This window comes from Notolepis coatsorum (assembly GCF_963971535.1).
Source record: "Notolepis coatsorum genome assembly, chromosome: 16".
NCBI classification, from domain to species: Eukaryota; Metazoa; Chordata; class Actinopteri; order Aulopiformes; family Paralepididae; genus Notolepis; species Notolepis coatsorum.
In genome coordinates, this window is record NC_140180.1 from 65,227,085 (window position 1) to 65,246,001 (window position 18,917).

The following is an 18,917-nucleotide window of genomic DNA, read 5'->3' on the forward strand; positions in this document are numbered from 1 at the left end:
TTCAACTCAACTGATTTATTTGCCAAAGGGCCAAGGGTGGATAAGGCATCAGTTTACACACAGGAATTATTCAACATAATACATGATTGTACAGAAGGTTTGATGAGGTTAATATAATCAAAATAGCCCAAAACACTGTGGCTGCTTCACATCAAGACAGTTCTGCACATAAATAGTGGTCATGCTTATGTATGAAACGAGAATGTACTAAGCCACACACATGAGCACAACCTGGTCTAAGGTAGGAATTACATGTTACTCTAGCCAACAATAATGAGTCCATGATTCTACTCACATGTATAACAGCACATTTCTCTGGTGGTGTGGTTGGAGGCTCAGCCGGACCCCCCTGGGGACGGGTCGGTGGGCTGGCCTTGTCCTCGTGTGGGGGTTGGTGTCGATGGCCCCCTCCTTTGGGCTGTGGCTTCTCAGTTGGACAGAGGCCTGTGTCTCCTCTGAATGCATCTTCCAACATTCCTTCATGTACCATTTTGATTTTCCCATATATATGGTTTGTGTAATGATCTATAGATCTCTCATATCATCCCAGTACAGTCATTGCTTCTAGGCTGATACCAGACATCATATAGGAGACCACACCAACCTTTATTTACCAGATAATATAACTGTGATAAATATACCAGGATTTATAACAAGAGTGAAATAACACTATTACTTTCATACTCGGGTGACATTCTAAATGGTATTCTTCTTTGTAAGTTACCTTCTACATTGATATGGTTAATGTAATAAGTTACATATTTTAATACCAGATTTCCTATATAAAGTATACTGACTTAATAGTTCCTTGGATGTGTCTGCTAGTTATCTGCTAGACCAGCTGTCCCTCTGCTAGTTAGAGTGAGCCACCGTTTCCTGTGGGGTGTGACTTATTTACATAGTCTTGATTGTCCCCTGCGGGCTTTTATGACCTGCAACTGTTGTTCTCTAATCCAGTCTTACCCTGAGCGGGGGTTGTAGAAATGTCTATTCTAACACCAATAATCACTTTTGGCTAAGCCCTGCTTTTACATGATGGATTCTCTAATTATTCACACATATTAGTTATGAAATTCAATGTCAATATCACCACAACATCATATAAATGCTCTTTTGAGTTTAGATGCAGCAGTGTAATAATTTTAACCCTCCCCCATAATACAAATAAGTAAATGCTCCCCAGTAGGCCTATTGTTACAAATTATATATTTTATTTTCGTGATGTGACCAAATGAGAAATTAGGCAACAACTGTCCTAGACATGTCCTACATATCTCACATTGCCAATCTGTATGATTAAAGAACATGAGCTGATACCCAAGTGAGCATAGATTGATAGGTCATGTAAACATAGTAAATGGATGGACTGCAATTATATAGCACTTTTATCCAAAGCGTTTGTGTGCCAACCTGCTCATTGGAGCAGTTAGGTGTTAAGTGTCTTGCTCAAGGACACTTTGACACACTGCCAGGAGGAGCAGGACTCGAACCGGGAACCTTTACGATTACCTTTACGACTGATCTATACCTCCGAGTCCTGAGCCACTGTTCTCTTATATCAGTCTTATATCTTAAGTTGCCTAAAGCTTTTCCTTAGAATAACCTATCCTGATGTAAACAAGACGAAAGTCTTTATCTGGTCTGATTGATTGATTGATTGATTGATTGAAAACTTTATTAACAGATTGCAGAATGGGTACAATACAGTGCAGCTCAATACACACAATTGTTAAGGGGATGCAGACCAGAGAAAGACTTTCGTCTTGTTTACATCAGGGTCCCCCATTTTCAATTCATCAGGACATATATGACATACATGACATACAGATAGACAGTACTGCTACATCTATACATTTATGACATACCAGATTTGCCAATACAGTACTGGTTGTGATACAAAAAGAGTCCAGAAAAGGGAGTATATACATTTGACGTAAAAACTGTACATTGGAGGAGGTTGGGTGGGGTTGTGTGGGGGGGGTTGGGTACATTGGGATATTGACAACCATACTGGGTAATTTACATTGGAGGGGGTTGGGGGGGGGGGGAGAAACACTGTACAAACAAGCAAAACTGTACATTGGGGGGGGGGGGGGGGGGACACTGTACAAACAAGCAAAACTGTACATTGGAATATTGACAAAACCATACTAGGTAAATTACTGTACATTGGAGGGGGTTGGGTTAGGACATTTACAGGGGCCAGTTTCGAATTGCAGTCTCTGCAGTCTGCATCCCCTTAACAATTGTATGTATTGAGCTGTACTGCACTGTACCACAGTGAATACCACAACCACTACACCAGAGGAAGCTCAACAAATCATGTTAAACCCAGATTCGGCTCAAACAAGGGACTAAACACGTTTCGCAATTATGCCACATCAATGTGGAACGCCCTACCCAAAGCTGTAAAGGAATGTGAATCCCTACCCACATTCAAAACCGCTCTTAACACTTTGGCTGCCGGAGGTTAAATTCATGATATACCATCTGTTGCCAGCTCTATTTGTCTATGGATAAGTTCCCCTTCTTTGCAGGGCTATAACCTTTTAAATCCTATTGCTAGATTGCCATTATTAGGGCCCATTCAAAGTCCTATATGTATTGTTCATTGTGTAGCAACGTTAAACTTTTTCATTCACATATTCATAGTAAAATATGGTCTAAAGTATAAGTATGTTTTTATCGTTTTCTGCAGCTTTCTTCAGAACGTGATTTATAGCTCCAAATGCATTATATTGATGATGAAATACAGTTTGGTAGGAATCTGTGCGAGATGAAAGATTTCAACTGGATGTACTTCTAGAATGATCTACGTATGATCTGATGATGACCGGATGGGCGGGGGATCGTTTATTATTCCGTGGGCAGCGTTAGATGATTCATCCAGAGTGGGTCATATGTTCATCATAGCAGTTTATATGGAACACGTTAGAATAAAACGCTGAATCTTACCGTATGTTCCTCGCGCCGTTGGACGATCAGCGTGGTGTAGACCGTTTTCGATTATGGGATGTTTATCCTGATGAACCATTTCCAGGTTGTATAATACTATATACGTCCAAATAACGTTGTTTATTGAGTTAGGGCGAGCGATTGATCATCCAGTGTGTTGAGATGGAGTCCGGCTACCGATCGCGAGTGCCCGGAGCACATATGGATGAGCACTTCCTGTTTGGCGCGCCCCTCCCTCTTGGCCGATCTGCCGATCTGCCACCAGATGGCGCTCTCGAACCGTTAGACAGTTGATGGGAGTACATCTCAGGGCTCCGGAAAGAAAATATGATTTTGATCACAGATTTTTGAAATATTGATATCAAAGACGAGTTACGGCGTCCTCGGCAACTTGAGCATGGCGGGGAAGGACGCCTAAAAGCGTCTTCCGGCAGTTAAAGTGTTAAAGAGCACCTACGGGAGGCTGCAATTCGAAACTGGCCACCGTAAATGTCCAAAACCCCCACCACCTCCTAATAGACAGTCTCCTCCCCACCGCATGTATATATTCCCTCCCCGCCGTATGTATATTTCTCTCCCACCCACCCACCCACCCCCTCCTAATGTACAGTCCCTTCCCCATTATGTATATACTCTGTCAGGATCTAGGGGTAACAGTACTTTATATTTGAATACCGTTTAAGTCACAAATGTATCAGTACTAAATACCTATATGTCCCTATGCCATAAATGTCATGTATGTTGTGTATGTCATAAATGTCTACATGAATTGAAAATGGGGGACCCTGATGGAAACAAGACAAACGTCTTTCTCAGGTCTGCATCCCCTTAACAATTGTGTGTATTGAGCCGTACTGTATTGTACCCATTCTGCAATCTGTTAAATAAAGTTTTCATTCATTCATTCATTCATTCATAATCATACCCATTCTGTAATATGTTAATAAAGTTTTCAATCAATCAATCAATCTAATAGCAAATTAATTCTATTCGGTTCTCTTTGAGCGTTCACTAAATAATGTAGTCTATATCCTGCACTTAGGTTTTGCTTATTGTCTGTAGCCATACTACAGTAAAAGAGGAAAGATCGACACTTCCTTTAAATAGGCCTATTTGCTTGTGCCTACAACACTCTCGCGATGAGAGCACAATATTGTCCTTACAATCATATCACTACGCGCATAATAAACCTCTTTCTGTTTATTTATTTTTTATTATTTCACCTCAACGAGTGCCATTCGTACGATATAACATCCGTCCGAGTATTTTCCATACTCCATCCACCCAAAAAATACAATGAAAAACGTTGTAGTAAACCATTTTCTCCCTTCTCCCACGAGCTCACCTCATAGTGCAAAATATGTGCAGGAAAGACATTTTGGCTCGGCTCAGTCAATGCGAGCGAAAGACGTGCCCGTCGCTTGCGTAGAGCCAAAATGATGCCAGTTGCACTCATACGCTGCCTTCTAAATGCCGTGGTCGGCGCGCATTGAGAGTCCTGTTGGGATGCGCGTGTCGGCGGAAGGGTTCCTACGAACAGCGCAGCAGAGTGAGTGATTTGGTAGCCGCTGCAGTAGGAGGAAGGACCGCGGTTCTACCCCTTGTAACGTTACCTTTCAGCTTCGCCTCACATTTATATCGGTGGCCCCCTCTAAAGAAGCAATCGGTGATTTGAGTATTCAGTGACTGTATTCTACGATATATATTTCGTAGTATCACCCACCGGGCAGTGACACCAACCGCCATTTTAATCGACTATAGCACGTTTTCCGTGACAGCAGCGCGAGCACAACAATGGCTCTGAAAAGAATTCACAAGGTAAGGAAGTCAACGACAAGGCCCAATATTTCGCAGTTTGGGTAGGGGTTTGTTTTTAACGGGTACGCATCAGATGCTTGACAGTGTGCTTTATTGTATTGTGAATAAGCTAAGAATATTGGCTAAATTGGGAAGCCAACGAAACGGCAAAGTCGAGTGGCGACCGTGAAGGAAGCAATGCGCCGATGTCGGTGTTCACTAGCTAGCCACAAAACGGCCCAATAGAGGCTAACTCCCCAGCTTCCTCATGTTAGCTAACTAGTATTCCGTTGATCACGTTTATACAGTGTTCAGGGATAACCATTAACTTTAAACGGGTAACCTAACGCTACTATTTACAATTCACGATAGCTAGCTTGTCTGGTAAACGGAATGTAACCAACTAGACTACCTGCCACTGCCGCTAGCTAACGTCAATAGCCGAGTTGGCTAACGTTAGCAGCTAGCTAGATGTGTCTCGGTGATATGCTATGTAGTTAAGCTAACGTTAGCGGTTTCCATTCGGCATAGCATACTATTAAATTATCAAGAGCGGCTAGCTTGCTAATAATTATAAACCAAAGTCACTGTTTGCAACTACTAGCGCTCTACTAGCATTAGCTAACTAAATACACCCTCCTTGTAAAAACAGGCCCCACGCGTCGTTAGTCTTTCATGTCATGCTGCTGACAGGGCAGAGACGAATAACAGCTCGCTGTTATTTTGGCCTTTGTTGGACTGAAATCGATTATGCTGCTAGTTAACGTTCGCGTTACCAAAATGTACTCCAGGCCCGCTATTGAACATTCCCCCCGCCTGTCCCTGTCATGGTCATTTGTGACTGGTCATCATCCCGCATGAGGTCCCGCATATTACATTGCAGATCCTAACAAGGTTTAACTCTTATGTATCGCCAGGTTAACATTATGTTTGACTCTGGACTAGGCAGCTAGTTTGTCACGCAATTGGAAAAAGTGATTACGTTCGTGTAAAAGTTATATCATTAGTCATGATCTTAGTCCGGGTGTCGCATGGTGCTACCTGTTACAGTACCTGGGGACACGCCATTTATGTCATGGCTGTCATTACAACTATCAAAGCGCAGTCATGGTTGGTTGTATGTTCTGTTAATGTTGTTGTGTATTGAGTTACTAGTGTAAACTACTAACGAGTCGGTCGCAGTCAACCAGCATTTACAGGTAGTAGAAAATACTAGTAGCCTACCAGACACAGTAGCCAGTAGCCACTACAGCCACATTGGTATTGGAAGTTGTTTACAAACAGTAATGAGTGAAGCGTTTAGCTTCCTAAATTAATATGAAGGCTGCAGCATTTATCGATAAACTCCAAAGGAGAACTGTATATATAGATAATTGTTCAAATGAGTTGTCCATCTTGCTATTTTAGTCCCTGGCGAAATTGTGTCCAGTTTGCAGTTTGACATCGGCTTGAACGAATTGCTGTGAAGACAATTAGCCAGAATCACAATAACTGTGCACAGGAGCTGACATCTTATTATCTGTCTGTCTGTTTCAGGAATTGAATGACTTGGCACGGGACCCTCCAGCCCAGTGTTCTGCAGGTCCCGTAGGAGATGACAGTAAGTGAGCTGACCAGGCCAGCGGACCCTGCTCACATCATGATTAAAGGATGATTCCTCTTTTCAACCGAGACCCTATTTAAATCTTTTTATTTCTATCACCAACCGACACCCGACCAAAACCCTGTCAGTCGGACCGCGATTGAGTGAGTTGTACTGTCCTGTCCTGGTGTTGAAGCTCTTCCTGCTGCTATTCAACCCAGTGGCGACAGACGAAGAATATTACAGAAGATGCTAAATGCTCTTTCAGAGTCATTTCAGAATAATAATAAAAAAGTATAATAGTAATAATTAGAGAATTAATTATAAAAGTACTTGTGCTCTAAAGATAAGGTGAAATCCATCGCCAGAGGACAGTCAAACATGCCTAATAAACAGTTATACTATGGAACTACAAATTACGCCCTTAGAACATAGCCCATAATGTCTCCCAAACAGCATTGAGAGAGAGATGTTGGGCTGCTTTTGAGGATGTTTTTTGGACTGTTGGATTGAAATGCAGGACAACTGTAGGCAACTTTGATTGTACACAACATACACCATTTGCTAATTTGTGGTCCAGTTGATGAGATTTTGGTTGTCTGTATGATGCTAGATGCCACATAAATAGGGTCTATGTTTTAAATATAATAGAATAGAAATACTTTAATCATCCCAAGGGAAATTTGGCACTACAAATCACTCTGTAAACATTTAGGTAGACAAAACGAATCACGAATAAAAATAACAAATTGCCTAAGAATAAGGAATAAAATAAGCCTAAGAATAACATGATAATAATAAACTACGGTCCGGGATTCACATTTCCTCTGTTATGTATGTACAATCTAATATAAAATATACAGTAAAAATACAGAGATCTACATTAAGTGTACAGTAAGTGTAATATTGACAATGTTGTTTTAAATGTAAAAGTCCAGGAAGATGGTACTGTCACTTGTGCTCAGTGATGCAGTGAGGCACAGACTAAAATGATCCATACGGCTTTAATTTACTCTTTCATATGGAGCATTCCTGCTTCTTTGCCATCCACACGTGACTATTCCTTAACGACCTGTGCCCAGTCAAAATTCCAGCTTTTCTTGATTGTCAGTGTTGCGTGGATCAATGGCTAAATGGAACACCACTCGACACCCAGCCTCAGGGGGAAAAAACACATTGAAGGCATCAATAGCACACTCGTAACCAAAACACTTTCATCAAAAGATTAAGCTGGTAAATAGTAGGCTTGTAAGTTATTACACTAGGTATAGTATGGGTGAAGTGTGTTTCCATTTTTAATTTTCCGCAGGTGTGCTTTTCCAGAATACACTCTTGGGTAATTAGTCCGAATTGGATGCTATATTTTGGTTACCTGAACTGGACTCTTTAACACTATGGTACTCCCACTATGTTCGATATGTTTCTGACCATTACCCCAACAGCTGTTGTAAGTTGGAAGCAAAACTCCCCAAATATCGTTGACCGTTTTGAAGGTTGGGAAGTCCAATGTGTTTAAACTAAATTGAGGAAACACTCATGTGATTTTCCACCCAAGTAGATTCAGGAAATGACCTGGCACGGCTTCTTGTGAAATGACAGTGTTGTTATATAAGCCGTCCCACCTCCTTGGCAGTGGATCAGTTTAGCTTTTTGTTTACAGGGTAGGTGTAAAGTTTTCACACAGAACCCCCCCCCCCTCCCCCTCCAGTAATGTGCAAGTAACCAGATTTGTCTATTTCCCAGGAAGTTTTCCTTTTTAGACAACACCATTCATTTCTAATGAACATTCCTGTTTATTAGTTCCTGTGGTCCTGATCCCACCACAGGCTCATCTTCAGGGCATGTGGCTCTGTCTAGGCAGGTCTCTTATCTATTCCTATTTTATTACCAGTGTTCTTGGCCTACTTTCTGTGTACATTGTAGATGTAGCTTATTAAGTAGGGCTGGGTGTTGCATGGGGGTGTCACGTCAAAGTCGAATAAATCGAAATGAGGGTTCAATTTCCACCATTGAAATCACAAGGAGATTCCCATTTCTCTCACAATTTGTATTTCTCTCCACCCCAGCTACTTACTTCAAAGAACACAGTGTACACAGTGTAGCTGCTAGTTGACGTTAGTTTATTCGTAGTTTGCATAATTTTTCGAGACCATGGATGAAGAAACAGAACTGGAGAATCCTCCGGCTTCCCTATCCTATTCTATTTTGCATTGATATTGTGTGTGTACGGGTCAGATGCGGCACAAAAGGAAGCCTTTCCAAACAACTTGCTTTATCATCAAAAATAACTCGTCATTCGGTTAGCGAGGCTCTACACTCTCTACTCTCTTATCAAAACAAACAATCCTGCATGCCGTTTGGCTGGAAACTGGCTAAACAGGAGGTGACAGGTAGGGCTGGGCGATATGACGATATTATATAAATATCGGGTACAGTTCATTAACAATACACTTTTTAAACGTATCGCGGATATCGTGATGTTTTGCCCTCGCGTTAGAGGCCGCCGCGGCTGAGATGAGACTTACAAGCGCAGTGCTAAATGCTTTCCTCTCTCTCTCGCCTCTCCCTCTTGCAGAAAAAAAAAGTCAGTCACACACACACTTGCCAAAATTACGTCATCTACACGCACATACACGCACGCAAGCGCACACACCTAGCCAGAGAGGCGGTGGTGGCTCGGTGCTAGGGATGCCCCCTGAAACCCAGGAGTAAACTCCGGCGTTAACGGTACTGCTATCTGTAAGTTAGTTTATGAGCGGATTAGCTACGGAGCTAACAGAGTGTACCATGCATCTGCGACGCAACAGTGGCAGCAACAGTGGACACGGAGTAATGTTAACGTTATGTGGAGTTCATACTACACTACACGTATGAACTCGACATAACGTTAACGTTACTCCGTTTCCATGAAGTGTTTAATTAGCAGCAATCTGTTGTTGAAAATGTAACGTTAACCGGAAAACCGGAAATGGAATGAGAGGACAGGAAGCCGTCATGAAGTGGGCTTCTGGCCCTTGTAGTCATATATATTGTAGTCTTTTAGTCTTATTAACTAAAATTTTAACAAAATAAAAAGCAGCAGCACTATTGGATAACTGAGTCATGTTTGCTATGTATTTCTTTCTTTAGGGGAGTAGGACATTTGTTTCACAGTTTTAGCATGATGTTTTATAGATGGCTAGGTTAAACACAGGTTTTTGTTTTTAAGAGGGGGGGTTTGATTTGATTGAAGTTTATTTCAAGTATGCAACACAACAAACAAACATCAAGTACAGATATAGCCTTAAGCCGTTCAAATAATAAATGTATACATACATGTAAATAAATAAATAGTTACAATATGTAATCTAATCATCTAAATCTAATCTAATATATAATATAAAAAAACGAAAGGCTAAAATGCTAAATATATAATCTAAGAATCCAATAATCTAAATCTAATATATAATATAAAAATGCTAATTGCATGAGTCTTTGGTCTTTAATGTTCGCTTGCAAACTCAAATACTGTCTTGGTAAGCCTCATAATGAATTGTTTGGGTAAAAAAGGAAAAACATTGTGATGTGTATCGTGTATCGCCGAAAGGTCAGAAAATATCGTGATATCATATTTAGGCCATATCGCCCAGCCCTAGTGACAGGGTTTATGGGAAATGTGGTCTTACGAGATTTGGGCTACCATTTGTTTCAGCAATGGTCAATTTCTTTTTTCACTGTAATTATACCAAGGCATCACAATCAATATAATAATGAAATATTTAGAAGCCTATCTTTTTAAAACAAATTGTGACTGTAAAATCTAAAGTCGAATTGTGACTCGATTGATGATTTCTTTCTCTCATTTTAAGTCAGTTATTTGCATCCCTTGCACTCCAGTTTTTTATTTTTATTTATTCTTGAATGGATGGATATGAGTCAAAGATCATAATGATCTCCTGCCATGTCATGTGAGAACATTTAAAGCCCATTTATTCTTTTGACTGCGTTCTCAGTGGGATCATTCATGAAAGATGTGTTAAAGGGCAACTTGATTAGTTGAGATTCATCCATGTGTTATTAATCTTTGATTAGCAATTAGTAACTTGTTCTCTATTCACTGTCAGTCAGGTCATGGCAGATATATAATTGGACACTGACACTTTTGGCTGGTATTGTCTCAATTTGAGTTATTTTCTTAACACTTTGACTGCCGGAAAACGCTTAAAAGCGTCATTCCCGGCCATGCTCAAGTTGCCGGAGAAAGCGTCCTTATATCAATATTTCAAAAATCTGCGATCGGATTCATATTTCCCCTCCGCTGGCCTGAGATCCACCAGGAGGACCCACTGAGCTCTCTGGCGGTTCAGGAGCGCCATCTGGTGGCCGATCGGCGCAATCGCTTAACAGGAAGTGCTATGGAGGTTGTGCTGATCGGCCGTATTACTTCCGGGCACTCGCTATAGGTTCCGGGACTCGATCTCGACACACTACATAGCGATCGATTGCCAATAACTCGATAAACAACATGATTTGGACGTATATACCATTATACAAGCTGGAAATGGACCGGGTAAATCTACATCCAATAATGATAAAATTTCTACTCTACGATGATCGCCCAACGGCGCACAGAGACTGGGGTGAGTTTTAGCGTGTAAAATTACCGTCTTCGATACTAACTGCTATGATCAACATTTGACCCACATTAGATGATTGGTATAACGCTGCCCACGGAATTATAAACGCCCCCTAGCCCATCCGGTCAACATCAGATGATGTGTAGTAACTTCTAGAAGTCAGTCTAGTTGGAATTTTTTATATCGCGCTGATTGCCATAACTGTATTGCATCATCAATATAATGCATTTGGGGCTATAGATCACGTTCTGGAGAAAGCTGCAGAAAGAGATGAAAACATACTTATACATTAGACCATACTTTACTATGAATATGTGAATGAAAAAGTTTAACGTTGCTACACAATGAACAATACATATAGGACTTTGAATGGGCCCTAATAATGGCAATGTAGCAATATAATTTAAAAAGTTATAGCCATGCAAAGAAGGGGTACTTCTCCATAGACAAATAGAGCCGGCAACCTATGGTATATCATGAATTTAACCCATGGCAACCAAAGTGTTAATATTGGCTAATTGGTGCTTGTTGATAAACACAATGTCATGTTAACTCATTGGACGCCATGCATTAGCCTCATCCTGTAGTAGCTACCGCCAGCGCTGTAAACGGTGGGAGTCGCTCACCTTGTTTGCAGGGCTATAACTATTTATATATTATAGCTATATGCAATACTATGGCCCATTTTACACCAAGTATCTATCGTTCAAGATGTGAAAAAGGAATATTTTTTCCATCCATTCTCGTTTTATACCGTGGTGAATATAAGTATAGTTTTAAAGTGGAAAATCGGTGATCCATGGCGGCTTTGGCACCCCCGGCTGACATTACTGTCAGAGGCCGTAGCTCAGTTTAAAGGCTAGAGAGTAAAGATACTGGTATCATATGAAACTGTCATGCTAGCTTGCCAGGGAAGGGGCTAAACCAGCGCTTCTCAAACTACGGGTCGCGACCCAAAGTGCAAGTAAAACATTTTATTATTATTTCTTTTTATTATCAACACTTTGACTGCCGGAAAACGCTTAAAAGCGTCATTCCCGGCCATGCTCAAGTTGCCGGAGGACGCTTTACAGCGTCCTTATTTCAAAAATCTGCGATCGGATTCATATTTCCCCTCCGCTGGCCTGAGATCCACCAGGAGGACCCACTGAGCTCTGGCGGTTCAGGAGCGCCATCTGGTGGCCGATCGGCGCAATCGCCAAACAGGAAGTGCTATGGAGGTTGTGCTGGTCGGCCGTATTACTTCCGGGCACTCTGTTTGGCTACCGGGACTCGATCTCGACACAATACATAGCGATCGATTGCCAATAACTCGATAAACAACATGATTTGGACATATATACTATTATACAAGCTGGAAATGGACCCGATATTTTTACATACCATAATAGGTAAATGACTGTTCCACGCTCATCGCCCAACGGCGCGAGGAGGATACGGTAAGATTCAGCGTTATTTTTGATCGTATTCCATATAAACTTATGATGAACATATCACCCACACTAGATGAATGATATAACGCTGCCCACGGAATTATAAACGATCCCCCGCCCATCCGGTCATCATCAGATCATACGTAGATCATTCTAGAAGTACGTCCAATTGAAATTTTTTATATCGCCCCGATTGCCATCAAACTGTATTTCATCATCAGTATAATGCATTTGGGGCTATATATCACGTTCTGGAGAAAGCTGCAGAAAGAGATGAAAACATACTTATACATTAGACCAGGGGTTCCCAAACTTTTCAGGCCGGGGCCCAGAAAATAAGGCGTCAGAGAGCCGCGGCCCAATGCACATCGTCAGGCTTTTTTTTTTTTTTTTTTGCCATGCGACCGATTTTTTAAGCCAAATATCACTTCAATCCTATTAAGTTAGTTCAAGTTAGTTATTCATTTATATGTGCTATTTATGAGAGGGCTAACTTGTTGCAAAATAATGATAATAATAATAGCCTCATTAAAATACTATTGTTGCTTCGGTTGTTTTCAGCGTTTTATGTGCATAATCTGTTATTTAGTTTGAAATGTTCGTTGAAATAAGTAGATTTTTCGTTTTTGTTTATTTATTAAGTTAATATAAAACCATATAGTCACATTTTAGAATACAATAGAATAGAATTTTAGAATACAACTAGAAACACTGTCCTGGCCTGCTTCTAAGTTCAGTGGCCTGACAAAAAAAATAAAAAAAAATAAAAAGAAAATAAAAAAATTAAAAATAATAATTTTTTTTTTTTTTTTTTTTTTTTTTTTATCATCTCGCGGCCCACCCGTGGCTGCTCGCGGCCCACCTTTGGGTCGCGACCCCGACTTTGGGAACCACTGCATTAGACCATACTTTACTATGAATATGTGAATGAAAACGTTTAACGTTGCTACACAATGAACAATACATATAGGACTTTGAATGGGCCCTAATAATGGCAATGTAGCAATAGAATTTAAAAAGTTATAGCCCTGCAAAGAAGGGGAATTTCTCCATAGACAAATAGCGCTGGCAATCCACAGTCATTTTCCGGATTTCTGGCCGGCACCCATAGTGTTAATGTTCTGGCAACATTTAGGCTAAATATGCCTTGTTTTATAGATGTGTATTGATAACATATGGCTGTAATAAAATGTTATAATAAATATGCATGATCCAAGTTCAACAACCTTAAAGTCTCCATAATAGAAAATAACTATTTACACTAGATTTCATTCACGGTTCTTGCTGCACGCCTGGTGATACTAAATCCAAAGTGAACTCTGCCATTGGAAAGAGTAGATTGATCCATAGATGTGCAACTTGGCTGTAATAGATGTGCAACTTGGCTGTAATAATGTCATTTATAGGCCTGATATTCTATAATAATATTTCAAATTGCATGTGTCCGGGTGGCAGAATTCAGTACTGTATTTACAAAACCTTCTGTTTAATCATCTTCCCTTTATTCATTTGCTTAGATCTTTTGTACACGTGATCTCAAAAAGGTGCTGAACGAGCTCAGTGACCGTTTTTCATGTCTGCCCATTTTTAGCATGGTGTTATTCACCGTCAAAGATGCAAAGAAAAATCATAATTTATATTATCCTTTGTTTCATCACAATTTACTCAAGCCTAGTAACAGACAATATTTCTGACACTGGGAATACATTCCTTGAGATCCATAGATGTCCCTATATACCAAGAACATGCAAATGGGCCTTGTAGAAGTGGATCAATCTTCCATTTTCTTAGGTATGTATTTTTAGGCAGATTTTCAAAAAAAGTTAACGGGTTAATTCCATGTTCAAATTACGCGATACATTAAGTGTGGGGTTGCCAAAAGAAATCCTAATTAAAATTGTTGTGGTATAAGTTTGAGAACCCCTGGGCTAAATAATGCTCCAAAGCTAGGCAAAAACCTGAATGGCAAATTTAAAGTGCCCTAACCTCTCACCTCAAGATATCAGAATGAAAATGGGTTCTATGGGTAACTAGTAGGGGTGGAACGGTTCACAAAATCAACGGTTCGGTTCGTATCACGGTTTTGTGGTCACGGTCTTCGGTTCGGTTCGATATACGGTGTTTTTTTTATTTAAAAAAAAATTTAACACCGAAAATGTAAACATGTTTCTCATTTATTTGAAAAAATTAAGATTTACAGCGGTTTGCCTTAAATAATGTTTGGCACACAAAGACCGAACTGACTGAAAAATATAGGCTACATTTTTCAAAGTATTATTAACTTAGTGCAAACAAACTAAATAATTAAACCTTTCTATTTTTGTGGCCACATTATAGACTAAGGCCATCAACAAAGTATGCATATGCTCAACCAGCACCAGACTTTCTTATCAAAAAGGAAAATTCACAGAAAAGATTATTAGGGTTTTAAATAAGGACGTTTATGGGGTTTCTTGTATTAATAATAATTTGCACTAAGGAATGTTGTAACTGTTGTTATCAACAAAAAAAGGAGATGTTACAAGGGAATGGGGAATGTTATATAAAGTTGGTACGTCCCAACAGGGACCAGGATGTAAACAGACGCAGTTGACACACACAGCTCTAGTCTCCTGGCTCGTTATTTTACACAGACAGACACAACCTCTGTTGTCAAGCTTCGTCAATATACCCCCTTCCCCAAATGGAACTGGTGTCGTGGAGTCACTTCGCTGTGAGCGTTTGTTTCCACAGTTAGCTTGCAGCTAAAGTTAGTTAACGTTAGCTCGTGGCTAATGTTAGTTAGCTCGTGGCTAATGTTAGTTAGCTCACGGCTAAAGTTAGTTAGCTCGTGGCTAACGTAACGTTAGCCTAGCTCGAGGCTAACCGTTATAACCGAACAAAATACACCCATGCCCTGAACCGTGGAGGTCGTGCCGAACGGTGTATGGTTTGAATGTGTACCGTTCCACCCCTAGTAACTAACATACCACGGCGAAAAAGAGGACACTGGTTACTACAGACTGGTAAAATGACAGCCTGTTCTGATCCTTCCTGTTAAGGACCTCTGTGTTCGCCGTCCAGTTAAGTGTACTCTAAATATCTTGTAGGTGGTGTCCTCTACCATCCCCTGGGATAGTGATGGGAGTCTTGAGACCTCTTCATAGCTCCTTGGTCTTGCTGATGTTGAGTTGGGGGTGGTTGTTATTGCATTACCCTACGAAGCTCTCCACCAGAGCTCTCTACTTAGGGCTGGGCGATATGGCCTCTAAATTATATCGCGATATTATTCAAAAATTATTTACGTTTCTAAAAATCTAAGTAGTCTACTGACGCACTAAAACAAATGTATTAACATCTAAGACAATTTTATATAGAAGCTATTGAGTGCCTAAGACTTTTGCACAGTACTGTGTTTTCTATCCACTTTAGCCAAAAATACACACACACTACTGTGAGAAAAGAATAATAATTTTTATTATCAGCAATGTTATAACACCCTACTGGTAAACAAAACACTAAAGGTGTGTGTGCATCAAATATATATATATATATATATTATGTATATTTACTTTTTAATTGCATGAAACATTATGAAGTATTCTCTTATGCCGCTTTTCCACGGCCTGCATGGTACTACCTACTCGACTCGGTAGTAGCTGGTCGTCATAGCGTGGCCACCGTGACCTCATCTTCAACGCGACAATAGAGGATTTCGACGCTAGCTAGCTATGAAACCAGTGCCTTATTAGCTTATTTACGCTAGCCGCAATGCTAACGGTTAGAACGCGAGGTTATTTTTTGGAACCAGTTCGCCCGCCCCGGCTCCTCCATATTCCATTGCCGTTTCTGAATAAAACACGTAGGGCCCGGCTAACGTTTAAACTCTTCACTGCTCTCGTATCCCCTTTCGCTGTTTCCTCCAAACAATAACAAACATGCTCTCGCTGCCTGTGGCACCGCCTCTCTGGGTGTGTGTGCGTGTAAGTTGGGAGAGTGACTTTTTTTTCTGTGAGGGAGAGAGGAAAGCGCTGCGTTAAAGCAAGTCTCATCTCAGCCGCGGCGGCTTAGAAACTGACGTGACAACAAATACAGGGTTTGTGCAAAACATTGCGATGTCCACGTTTTAAAAGTATCGTTAATAAAACTGTACCCGCTATTTATTTAATATCATCATATCGCCCACCCCTATCTGTACTCCTCCTTATTGTCATCTGATGTAACTGACAATGAAGGAGTCGTATGAGAACTTGGGTAGGGCCTAAAAAAAAATAATGGTTTGTTTCCGGTTGCCGACCCTGCCGATTTAGGTGTGACCCAAGCAGTTTGACGTATTGTGGTCTGTTGGTGAGGTAGTCTGTCATTCAGGCCAGTACATTACATTTACATTTACATTTAGTCATTTAGCTGACTCTTTTATCCAAAGCGACTTACAAGTTCTGTACGACAAGTCATCAGGAAGGGCACAACTCTATCGGCTGAGTAACAATGTTCATCAAAGTGTTGAGTGCTACACTGTAGCTGTGTGTAGGTTAGTTTATTAGGACAAGTGCATGACAGTAAGGTTAGTTAGGGTTAGATATATTTTTATTTTATTTTTTATTTCAGATAATGGTTGAAGTGCGTCTTTAGTTGATGGCGAAAGATTGGACGAGTTTCGGCTGTTCTAACTGGGGTGGGTAGTTCATTCCACCATTGTGGGGCAAGGACTGAGAATAGGCGGCTTCTCCTTGATGACCCTCCCAGAGCTCGGATAGGAGTAGGTCTGAGGCGGCCAGAAGATGCAGAGCGTAGGGGTCTTGAGGGTGTGTAGTTGTAGGCCACCAGGTGTTGCAGGACCAGCCTCTAAGGTCTTCATGATGTGTGATGTAAGAGCAACTGGCCTGTAGTCATTGAGGGCACTTGGGGGTCACTTCTTGGGCACCGGGGCAATTATGTAGGAGGTCTTCCAGACCTAGGGCACCATCTCCAGCCTCAGGTAGGCCTTTTCCACCAACAGGGAACTGGTTCAGTTCCGGTTTGCGCACCTAATTTTGAACTTTTCTGTGCATTTCAGCCAAAAATAAATTGGTTCGGAACTTAAACTTGGTTTGTAGCTGAAACCAAATAATAGCAGGTTTTTCCGCAGCTTTCTTGGGTGTGTCCTACTGGTTGGAAAGAGAATGGAGAAGCAACTTCCAGAACAGAAGTGCTCACCATCCCAAGAAATGTCCCAAGTTTTTCTTAAAGTCAAATTGCAGTATGACTTTTTCATGGTGTTTTTCAAGGTCATCCATGTCTGTGGTATTTTGGAGGGATTTCTTTTTACCATGTTTATAATTTTTTGATTGTGTTCAGAAATTGTTACATTTGCCCCATATCTGTGTAACAAATGGTATCAACCCAAACTTATGGGAATGGTCATCATACACTTCAATCATAATAGTTCTAAGGCTTATACACTAAACCTTCAAAAGCTGAATAAGCACCTAACCAAAACACAATGTTTATTTCAGATTTATGACTAGAACAGTGCTGAGCTGCATCTCACATTAATCTTCAGCCAGGTTCCCAGATCACCACTTCTATGTGGCATCTACTCTTGATGCGCTATCTCTCCCTAATGTTCCCCTGTCACCCCCTGAAAAGACAGAAATGGGTTTATGGTGGTTCTCTTAACACATTGAGCGCCACGCCCCTTCCAGGAAATTAGGCCTAGTACGCCAACGCTTTAATCAATGGGAGGACAGGGATATTTGCGAGTGCTTAACATATATCTTAAATTATGGCTATGGGTCTAATACACCCGTCGCTTATCAATGACTTGCTTGCAGTCAACATGTACGAAACGGATTGTTTTTTCATCTGTACATTTCCGTTTTATACTGTTTTGAATATAGTTTTGGTGATTTCTAGTAATTCCAGAGAAAGACGCGATAATATCCATTTAGTGGAATACACAAAACACGTTGTAATTATTCGGCTGATTTATGAATAGTTTTCGTTAGGCGGCTGTATTTGCCCTTTTGCGAGCTCAGACCCATTCCCAACGATAACATCAGGTTGCATGGATGAAAATGAATGGAGATCGCTAATAAAAGAAATAACGATTAAAACCTGACTATACTCGTGATTGGCGCTCAAGCGATGGCGAGTTAACCCGACTATACTCGGGGTCGGCGCTGAATGTGTTAAGGGTTAAACATTACTGCATTGATGATGCTTCAAAACATTTAATTGGTGGTAGTTCCTAATTGACTACTCTAATGGATATGCAAAACAAGATGCATCATTTCATTCACTAAAAAGACCCTGTTGAAGTGCATCCTTTAGCTTGATTTAAAAACATCCTGTTGAAGTGCATCCTTTAGCTTGATTTAAAAAGACCCTGTTGAAGTGCATCCTTTAGCTTGATTTAAAAATACCCTGTTGAAGTGCATCCTTTAGCTTGATTTAAAAAGACCCTGTTGAAGTGCATCCTTAGCTTGATTTAAAAGACCCTGTTGAAGTGCATCCTTTAGCTTGATTTCAGTGCGGGTTCATGGGAAAAATACAACTCAACTTAAATGTTCAATT

General features: G+C 40.7%; 1 protein-coding gene across 1 annotated transcript in view; it reads left to right on the top strand.

The window, feature by feature from the left end:
- The first annotated feature begins 4,471 nt into the window (after positions 1-4,471).
- ube2d2 (ubiquitin-conjugating enzyme E2D 2) overlaps positions 4,472-18,917 on the top strand; it is a 39,105-nt gene continuing 24,659 nt past the window's right edge. Inside the window, exons 1-2 of the mRNA XM_084331757.1 lie at positions 4,472-4,773; positions 6,289-6,352. Coding sequence (XP_084187883.1) covers positions 4,750-4,773; positions 6,289-6,352 — 88 coding nt within the window. The 5' untranslated portion in view covers positions 4,472-4,749. The remainder of the gene's footprint in view (positions 4,774-6,288; positions 6,353-18,917) is intronic.